Genomic DNA, 10,911 nt, shown 5'->3' with positions numbered 1-10,911 from the left:
TCTCTTTGATTTAGGTTTCTTTGGTAAGTTTTCCCCAAAAAGGAAACCATGTACTAAAATTACTGCACCCCACTTGTGAGAAAAATTTTCCCTGTAGCATTTTACCTTTTGAGGATTCTGCAGTGTTGCTTCAGCATCATTTGTAGTCAGGAGCTTAATTTGACGGGAGGTGTAACCTATGATGAAAGTATAATGGGGAATGCATATGGGTTCTGTCATGTATTGGATATGTAAAATAAAATTAGTCTTAGATTTTCTAGATGAGAAAATGACCTCTCTACCTTAACATGTAATTGTGAGAATCTATTCATATGTCATTACTCCATTATAAACTTTAAAAATGAATATAAGCATTCTAGGGTCTCAAGCTGATAGGTAAATCACAATACAACAGGATCATGAAATAAATTAGAACAAATTAACGGGGGACTTAAGAATGATAAGGGCAGAGAAAAGATGACATGGGGATGGGATCCTGAAGGATGATATCCTGTGATAGGGTGGTACGACTTGGAAGGGCACCACCTTCCAAGGTGGATGGAATAGTATGTTAAAAAATGTGGTACTCTGGCAGGCCAAGAGAGGGAGATGCTGAAATGGAGGACTGACTGTGGTGTGTGATGCCATGATAGCCTTCTGTCATACGTTGTCCCCATTTGGGAAGCAGGGTTAGCGTATTCTGTGGAAAAGGATAAAAACTGGACCAGGGATGGGCAGCTGGCTTACAGGTGGCTGATCCATAGGCTGACCAGGATTGCTAAGGTATCCTGATTAAAAATGTGGATCAAGCAGACTGGCTTCTTCACTGATTTAGGGATAGGAGTGGTAAACTACAGCAGAAGGAGCCTGTCCAGGTCTTTAGGAAAATGGTAGAGGATGGCTGTTCCCTTACCTTCTCCAGGTCCTGGGGACTCCCCAGTTCTAGGCAGGTGTTACCTTATAATAAGCTCTCTTTCAAAAAGCAGCCTGTGTGAATCTCTTCCTAAAAACAAAAATGACTTAATAACGTGTTAGGCCACTGATCAAAGAGAAGGAGAAGAGAAGTTAACCTTAAAATTTATTTCTGTGGCAGAGTCAACAGGAGTAACTGTTTTATCAACTGTGCAAGTGGAATTCCCTAAAGAAGTGGACAAGGGTGCTTTCCTTCTTACCAATCATTATTTTTATTAATATATTTTACAAGACTGCAGTTGAAATAATATTAAATACAAATTTTTTATACAGAAAGTGTAATAAAGTTAAAATAGTTCCTTGTAATTCATAGCATTATTGCAATGCTTACAAAATTTTTGCATAGAGTGTGCAAGGATTGATGTTATTCAAAACAAAACTAAAAAGCTCTTCTTACATCACACCCAAATCGAGAGAAAAACAAAAAAACAAGTTTAAAAAAAATAATCCAAAGGCTGAACTCAATTGCTTAAGGAAATGGGGTTCCTTTTTCAAAATCTCCAAGCAAATAGGACTTTTATGACCTTATCTTTACTGTGAAAGCACCAGAATCTGGCTTCTCCAGGAGTGCGTTTAGCCAGCACAGAGATGGATGGTTCCCTGCCTTCCCTTTCTCAAACCTGATCTCCTGAAGAAGTGTGCCTCCACTTTAATGTGGCCTCAAAAAGAGAGAAACTTGACTGGGTAGGCGGTTAACAGATGGCAACTCTATTACTGCCTCACCAAACACTACCTATAAATTAGGTTAGTTTTGTGTCCATCCCAAATTCAGGTTTGCAGACTCTTCCTTCTACTTTGCCAAGATCTCCTGTGTCTGCTAGGGAACTTGACTGCTGTCTCTGGTGATGTTAGTTCCATGAGACCCTTTAAAGATACCCCTTCCTAATTTGCTGTTTGGACACATACATCAGTAAAAGAAAATCCCTGAATGACTTACCCTAAAACAAGATATTTGACATTTTTAGTTCATCCCTTTACTAAGGTTTAAGAGGTGGCAGAGCCACAGGAGCACGACAGGACCCTGGTTAGCACTGGGATTGACTGTGTTAGGAGCAATGAGAGGCTCTGTCTGTAGCCCTCCAGGGGTCAGACATGTGATGTGGAGAAAACACAGAAAAAGCAGGACAGACCCACCCTCTGCCACTGTGCCACTGCGAAGCTCTGGGTGGGAGCAGGCTAATAGGAGCTGCACAAGGGCATACCAGTTTAACCTGTTCCGATTGTCCCTGGCTGAGTTAATTCTTCAAAATGATTTTAAGTCTTTGAACTCTTAGAGATCAAACCCTGATCCCTTGGCTTAGAAAATGAAAGTGCCCCAAAGCCATGACGTTATAAGGAACTTCAGATGCACTCATCTGCTCCCTTAGTCACTGGAATGCCACCAACCTCTTTGCTGAATCTAGGACACTGGTGTCAGCTGTACAAGTTCAAGGTTAAAGTGTGCCGCTGTTGCAACAAGAATTGGCAGGTGGGTCCCCTTTCCAACTCAGATCAATTGGCAATGATGGCCTGAGTGCTTTGGTAAGAAAAATTCTGCGCATGGGGTAGGTGGAGTTATGGACCATTAGTGATGACTGACCAGGTACAGGGTGTGAGACTCAAACCATTATCCCAGCCAAAGGGGCCAGCTTGGTCCTGAACGCATGGTGCTAACTGAATTCTTGCCAGTCTTATTTTCTTGTAGGGAAATACAGACAGTTGAATTCCTTTCTATTTGATTCTCTCCTGGAGTCTTGCCACAGCTAAACGTAGGGAAGAATGATAGCCAACTGGTATCAAAGAGCTCACCTAAAATAAGACATTTGTCTTTTGAAGTGAAATACAGGGGAAGGAGAGTTGTGTGAGCAGAAATGCTTATTTGTGTAGCCTCAACTATAGATCATTGAGGATTAAAGTTTAATTCTTAAATGTAAGGCTGACAACCCAGGCATCTTTGAATTCATAAGGAGAAGGAGCCTGATTTAACAAGAATCATAAAGCAAACTATTTGTTTTTTTTTTTTGTTTTTTTTTTTTTTGTTTTTTTTTTGGTACCAGATTCTGTTACTTAGATCTTCTATATTTTTACCATAGGTATCTCTCTTTCAGTGCTGGATGCTGTCACTCATAAGACAAGATAGAAAGAAAGGAGATACAGTTTTATAGTCTCATCCACACAAGAAGGACTAGTTTAAAAACTGGTAGGAGACATTTCTTAACAGCTTGACAAATAGCTTGACCTGTTGGTGACTTCACAGCATAGTGGTCTGGAGTTAGACCCGCATTCCCGCTGTGCCCTTTTCTAACTAGGGACTTTGAGCAAGTTTCCCAGCCTTTCTAAGCCTCAGTTTCCACATCTGTAGACTGGAACTATAATGGAACCAAACTCAAAGGATTGTTTTGAGGATGAAATAAGTGGATGCATATAAAAAACTCCGCACAGTGGCCGGCTAGCACACAGTGCTCAATGAATACTAGTTCATAAAAATTATCATTATAATTGGAGAAATAGAACCCAGCTCTTGCCATGTTTTAAAATAGGCTGTGGGTCCAAGGAGATCTCTCTGACCTTATGTAAGAGTCATGGGTGTGATTTGAGAAGAAGGTTCACAACTTGCTCAGATCCTCAAAAGAAACTATGACATCCCCCCAAATGTTAGGACTTTGTGAATTATATAAATATGGAGACTAAAGAAGCATCAGTGTTTTCTTGGTCATCAAATATCTTTTGCCCTCAGACAGTACTTTGCTATACTGCTCCTTTGTAACCTATGGATCAACATGGGATTTAGGAAATCTGGGCTGTCTCTGATTTCACCAAAATAATGCAAATATAGAATTAGGCTGTGAAGACAATAAAGAAATGGGATTACCAGATGAGTCTAGGAGTGCAGAATAGATTTTAGGTAAGACAGGTCTTCTCTCTTGTCTGAAAGAGGTCAGCTTGTTTTACTGTCTGACTTTAGGTCATGTTCAGTGATGGAGCAAAATCCCTTCACTGTCTAGTGAGGGGGTCCACGTGCCTAACGGGGTGTTTTGGAATACTATTCTGGTTTCCCATTGCTACAGCTGGATTTGAACTCTAAAAATACTTCCTGTTGACAGTGTTTTCCTTTGTTCAGTTGAAAACCTCCTGGAGGTAGAACTGATCACCACTTGTTGGGCAGAAGTTAAGAAGTCAGCATTGCTGTTGGTATGTTTAAGACTATTTACTGATGGGTTTGGTTAACATCCTTAATACTGTTCTGACATCACACCTCTTGTTGCATCCTTTGAACTGCTCTTTTTTTCAGGGGAAGATGCTAATATCCTACTCAGTTAATACCTAAAAAGAAGAAGATGTGGGGTGGGATAAAACCGAAGAAAATAGCCCATAGATCATGGGTCACCCCCCAAGGGGATGTTTTCTTTTATTCTTGTGCTCTAACAATACTCAAAACGAGGACCTCCCACAAATAATTCTTTTCCCTTTGCCATTCAGACCTGTCTTGAGAAATTTCAAGGACTCCATTATGAAGAAAGCTTTTAAGAACCATAGAAATCACATTGCTTTTGAAAGTGCTAATGTGTGCGGTGTGCTGTGCTGGCTGAAGCAGCGGGCTTCAGAGCGCTTTATCTCTTATCAGTGGTTTAGCTTTGTGAATGAGAAATTCAGAGGCAACTGTGTAATTTGAAATTCTGATTACCACAAAGAAAGAGATGCATCTGACACCCCAGTGCAGTAGCTTTGACTATTTTAATGGAAATATGTTGGGACTAGGGGGAGCCTTCCACTGAGGAAAAAGTGATGAAAGACCAAAAGAGAGACATTTTATCTTTGAGATAAAAGGCCTGTTTTCTAAGGTTGTTTCTTTTATTATGACTTTTCCCCTCTACCTGCTACTGGGGCGCCATGCAAATGTTTCATTCCAGGAACTGCTTTGTTATTCTTTTTGTGCCTAAGATTTCTCAGAGCAAGAGAAATAGAGAAAAGGGGTCATGTTTACAACCTACTTAAACAGCATTTTCACCTTTCAGAGAGCCTTAAAAAAATAAGGATCTAGTGCTTAAATGGATCTGTTTACTTCCTTGGTTCAAACATCAGGCTACCTTTGCCTAAAATAAATCAAGATATTCTCATGTAGCTGCTCCTATGAAGGCCAGTTTAATTCTCTCTTAGTTGAATCCAGATAAAATGCTGAAGAACTCCTTTAATTAATGTCGATTAGGGTCTGGTAAATGGTGGGTAAAAAAATAAACACCCTTCTTTCCCTAACAGGAATACTACTACTTAGAAAGAATCATGGTGCTACTTTAACAATATTGAATATGAAGACCTGGATTAGCAATAGGGGTGCTGACTGAAGGGACAAATCCCTGGGAGGAACCTGCCTTACCACACAGAAGCAGAGATTTTGGAATTCAAAGTAGGTCTTTCCTTTACTCCTATTACACCAGACAACAAAGACCCAGATCCTTGGAGACAACATCAAGGCAGCCTTTCCCCCTGACCTCCAACTCCCCAGCAGTAGCTTCATGAAATACTTTAAGATATTTCTTTGAATATTTCTAATTATTTATTGGTCCTGCCAACTCTTCAGGCCTGATGTAGTCATAAGAGAGCAAGTCTGCTGTGGGTGTGAATAACTGAGGTGATGGATGCCAAAACGATGTGTTAAGTCAAAAATATTCTTCAGAGGACCATGGAATGGGCGTCTTTCTGGAATATGAGAAGGTGAGATAGAAACCTCTAAGCAGAGACTGCAGAAATAGTCTCTTCAGGAAAGAGATTCTAGATATAAATCAAAGGACCCCTGCTTCACTTCATGTCACATGATGATGCTGACCCAACGAACCCCTATATATTAAGGATCCTAGGAAAACTTTTTGGAGGATCACAGCTTTCCTCTTTCACTCAACCCTTCCCTAATTCCATCTTCCGTCTTCCCAAGAATCCTGTGAGCCTGTGTTTCTTAGACAAGTGGATATCTTTTATGTGCAATGGAAGGTGGAACATCTTTTCTATAACCACATATTTATATTCTCAAGCATGCCTGGAAATGTACCGCTATCAGCTGCTTTCTCTCCTGCTGTGTCCAACACAGATGAGCCTACACATGACCTCTATGCCAGGTGTCAGCAAACTTTTACTGAAAAACCAATTAGTAACTGTGTCACGAGTAACTGGGCCACGAGGTTTCTGGCACAGATACGCAACCCTGCTGGTCCAGTATGCAATCAGCTATCCATAACATGTAAGTGGATGGATGTGGCTGTGTTAAAATAAAACTTTATTTACAAAAACAGATGATAAGTCCCATTTGGCTTGGGGACCAGAGTTTGTTGACCCTGTGCTAGAGTCAAGACTCAAGCAATCTTTGGTCTGTGGTGCTGGACATAGAATGAGAATCAACCAAGGGAAACTGACCTAAATCAAGTTAAAAGCCAGTTCAAGTTTATAGGTTCTATCTCTTGGTAACAGAAAGATAAAGCTTCATATCAAGTTTCCACCTAGACTGATGACACCAAAAGGGCTTTTGAAAACCTCCTTCGTACTAGTCATTTCTTAAGACTCAACTTTAACAACTTATTAGCAGATATCCAATAAACCAGGTGCTAAACATTTGGAGATGAAACTTTCCTGAAAAATATTAAAATACTAGAACTTCTAGAATACTGAAAATTCATTTAAGCTCTTCATTTTGCTACCCACTCCTTAATATTCTGAGAGATGTGATTGTCTAGAAGATACTGTATATAAAGATCAGAAAGCATTTCATTGTTATAAATTAAAATTATCAGATTTTAATGTAAAAGAGATTTCTTTTTCCAGAATTCAGGTGAAATGTTTTGTCATGATCAGGGACATAGAGGAAGTTAGGGGAAAAAATGTACATTGAGGACTTAATATGCATTTACCGAATTCTAAAGTCTGAACTGAAATACATAATTTAATCCATGCCAAACTTCCTGCTCATTACCTATATTGTAGTCACTTAGCACAAATGAAAATCAGAATTTTATATCATGCCTGTCCCCATAGGTGCTTGATTTCTATTCTTGGTTGCTATTATTCTTTTTATTCTATTTGTGATCTGAGTACCTTTAGGATTAAATTTTGCAAATGGGATCACACCACTCTTTTTTATTGGCATAAAATTCCCAAGGTGTTCCTCTCAGACTTTTCATTTAACAATTAGAACAAAATTAGATGAAAGAGCTCAGTGAACCTTCTGTTTCTTTGTCATCCTTAGAACAGGTACTTGAGATGACAAAATGCAAAGATGGTCTCTGTTTAAAAAAAAAACAACAAAGCACAAAAACCCTTTGCTTTCAGGTATGTAGCCACAAAGGACCTCATAACTACTGTTGATCTGAAAGACACGGGGTAGATGCTCCGAGTTGCCAAGGAGGGCCTTTCTTGGCTTGGAATAACCCTGGATATTGTACATGCAGATTCTGGCAGTGTGATTCTACATGATATAAATAGTACTGAGCCAGAGCAACTGGATTTTTTTTTTTTTTTTTTTTACCATTTTCTTTTTTAGACCCTAATGCTGAAAAATAAGCAATCATGTGGTCTCACCATTGAGCAACCCAGTTCTTCTGTATGGACATTGAGGAGGAGTGACTGGAGGGAGCCCGGGGTCCAGAAGCCAGCAGAGCCACTGGTCAAGCTAGAACCATCCTTCCTCCCCCAACTGCTAAGTGACCAAGCAACACACAGTTTGTTTTTGCCCCCCACGTGTACAATCTCAGCCCCCTGATGCTTGAGTGTCATCTCAAAAATACCAAACCTCTTATTCATTTTCTATGGCAAATGTCACCTCTGCTTGTGAAGTAAGAAAAAGTAGAACCCTGTTGAGGAAAAAACAAATGCCATCCAGGCCTACAAATACGACTTCATTTAGGATTGTGGGGCCACTGCTTGCCAAGTGGCATCCAGGGAGGTAGAAACCAGTTATGTCTCCCTTCCAGGCTCCTCGGAGTCCACATCTGTCAGCCACTTGGTTTGTCTACCAGCTTTTAAGATGCCCGGTCATTATTTTACCCTTTCCCTCCAATCACCCAAAATAAACTACAGGTAACAACAAGATAAACAGGATGTGCTTCTCCTTGCTGAGTGCATTGACGTAAGGCACAGGCACATTTCCCCCTCTTTGAACAGAGACGGTGTAATCTCCTGTCCCAGCACAAGAGCTGGCCAGGGTGACCCTGGAGCGTGATGATTAAAGTGGGGTGATGGGAGGTAGCTGATGGCGGGAATTAGGGAGCTGCTGCCATATGCAGGGGAGCAGGGACCACTGGGCACAAGGGGACACAGCGATTCTAAGGAAGACACTTGACTCTTGAGTAATGTTCAGTGAACATTCCTGGGGGCACATGGTACTTCATGGCTGTGATTCTTGGGTCACTATTCTTAGAGAAAACGGTCAACTTAGGAAAATGAATATCCGAATACTGAAAAACTATGTAAGAAGAATGGAGGCAGAGTTTATGCATGCCTTTAAAAATAAAAGGCATGCCTCTAAATTACCTACCAGTCCCCAGAAACATATTTAAAAATAATTCTGTTCCCTATGCCACTCTTTGACTTCCACCTCCAAATAGCTTCTCATGAGGGCAGGGGGTTCCACTCTTAAAGATTTGGATTGACCTGATCATTTTGGGTAGGAGCCCGCTGGATAAAAGTTAAAAGTGAGGATGTAACAGATTTTGAGCCATTTTTTTCCCTTTAAACAGAGACATATCGGCCATTTATTCTTAGTCTGTCAGGCCAGTGAGTAGCTTCCAGCCGACTGAGGAGCAGCTGTTATCCTATTTTGTGCTGATTTACAGCTCCTGTTTTGACTGTGGGATAATATGCGAGTTTGAAGGAAGGAGGCTAGCAGGAGTTGGGAGAGTCATTCAAACTTTGCTAAAATCCATCCTCCAAATTCCACAACCATGAAAGCCTGGGTGCATTTGGATGCCAAAGTAGCACAGCCAGTCTGAGTTCCTCTGTCTGACTTCTAGAGGCATTTGACTTGAAGAGGGAGAGGATGGCTGGCTGTGTGAAAGCTCATAAAGGGAACCAAGGGTCTGCTTTTACTACAAGGGTCTTAGCCCCTGAGGGCAACTTGCAAATTCCCGCCATCACTGCCTTGTGATGACACGAAAAGAAAAGACAGGCTGTTACTCAAACATGTAGCGGAATATTCAGTAAGTGTTGATACACTGTGCGGTTCAGCAGGGTCTGGAGAATATTAGGCCCAAATTAGTGTTTTGATTTTATCATGTACGTGACAGGGTTGGGAGAGCAATGACAGTGGATATCACAGGGTCACCCATGGTTCCTTTTGTACTGAAACCTCATTTTATACAGAGGATATATATATTTATTTATATATATTTATATATATTTATATCCACCCATACACGCAAACACACTCACGCATACACACACGCACGCACACGCGCACACACATACACACAAGGTCTTTGATAGGCTTTCCGTGTTCTAGTAAAAATAGCTGGCAGCCAGGGTCTAAAGCCAAAAAAGGCCTGGATGCTGCCGGCAGAGTCCACTACAGATGGTCTCTCACAGGCAGACACTTGTGTTTATCTGACAGGTGGAACCGGTTCCTGCCTGGGACAGGAATAACCTCCCGTTGGCGCAGACGCAGATCTCGAACACCTTCTGCCTCGTTCCTGTGGGCGTATAGGATCCGTGAGGCAGTCTAGGTAGTTTGATTTTCGCAGCATCTAACTTAATCTAAAGAGAGGAAACAGGAAGGAAGAGTCACTTATCCTCTTGACATTCCAAAACAGTGGATAAGAATGTTCAGTTGACATCGAACGAGCACCTACTATGTGCTCAGCATTGTTGACGCTGGGCATTCAGAGATGAATAAGACAGGTCAAGTCTCTTCCCTCCCAGAGGCTTGTATTCTAGTCAGACAGTGTTGCACTGGCAACATCATGTATATATTAGTATTTTGTAATAGTATATCATGTGGAATGTGAACGGATTCCTAGAGTGATGTAAATTTGGAAATGGTAGGGTAACAATTTTCTTTACTATTCTCTTTTCTTTGACATTCTCAGCCTCTCTATACATTTAGGTATGGGGTGGGGCTTCAAGAACATGCAGCACTTCGTGCTTAAATGTCAGGATTATAATTGATCCCTCCAGCGTCCAGATCCTGATAGCTATAAATTGCATCTGTGATGTAGTCACTCCTTCTAAATGTGTGTGGTTTGGAGTCTGCAGCTGTCTGTGGAGACAGTTTTGATAACTGAAAGCTCTATCTGACTTGCTCTGTTAAAACAAATATAGCACATGCCAAACCAATCAAAAGTCGGGCTTAGTGAACAGAAGCAGGTGGAGACTGATAACCTCTAAGGAGATATGGAAAGTGGAATAGAGTTTTGCTTTAAAAACACATTTTTCCTCTTAAAAAAAAATCTTAAATAGAAAAATTCACTTATGAATAGGATGAAGGCATTTTCAAAAGTTTGCATTTGAATTGTATTTTCTTTGGGGATTTGGCTTCCCTTGCTTGCAAAAACACAAGCAGCTCTTCTGTTCACCAAAGTGAGACTGTATTGGGGTAAGAGAATGAATATATGCCGCCTCTCGTCTCTTAGCTTCTCATTGCCTATCTAAGTTTTGACTTGTTCTGATTTGGGATAGCTGTTAGATCTTACTTTTCCATTTTTGGTGAAAGTAGATGCATACACTTAAAAATGACTACAAGTAAACTAAGCCTCTCTTTAAATAGTCTCGTGTGTTTTACAGTTTAATTTTACCAGCCAACTAAATCTATTTTAAGGTGATGAGAGGGTTTGGAATTAGCATTCATTTTTACAGCTGTCCTTATAATTCTGTTTTTGTAATATGTGCTATTAGCTCAGCACTTTACAAATAATAAGTCATAACTTGTATGGGTTGTGGGTTTGGCTTATAATTGTGCTGTTCAATATATGTGATCCTGAAATAAAACCTCCCGATTGGCTTTTT

At 40.6% G+C, this 10,911-nt stretch overlaps 1 protein-coding gene across 2 annotated transcripts in view; it reads right to left on the bottom strand.

Moving 5' to 3' along the window:
- Window positions 1–1,383: 1,383 nt before the first annotated feature.
- The window catches only part of SGCD (sarcoglycan delta), a 697,628-nt gene continuing 688,100 nt past the window's right edge, over window positions 1,384–10,911 (bottom strand). For both annotated transcript variants that reach the window (XM_055560044.1, XM_055560033.1), the window contains one exon: window positions 1,384–9,663. In XM_055560044.1, the coding sequence (XP_055416019.1) occupies window positions 9,490–9,663 (174 nt within the window). In that variant the 3' untranslated portion in view covers window positions 1,384–9,489. The remainder of the gene's footprint in view (window positions 9,664–10,911) is intronic.

Source organism: Bubalus kerabau, chromosome 1 (assembly GCF_029407905.1).
Source record: "Bubalus kerabau isolate K-KA32 ecotype Philippines breed swamp buffalo chromosome 1, PCC_UOA_SB_1v2, whole genome shotgun sequence".
Classification (NCBI taxonomy): domain Eukaryota; kingdom Metazoa; phylum Chordata; class Mammalia; order Artiodactyla; family Bovidae; genus Bubalus; species Bubalus kerabau.
Note: the sequence above shows the minus strand (reverse complement) of the source record. Positions and strands in the feature narration are given on the sequence as shown.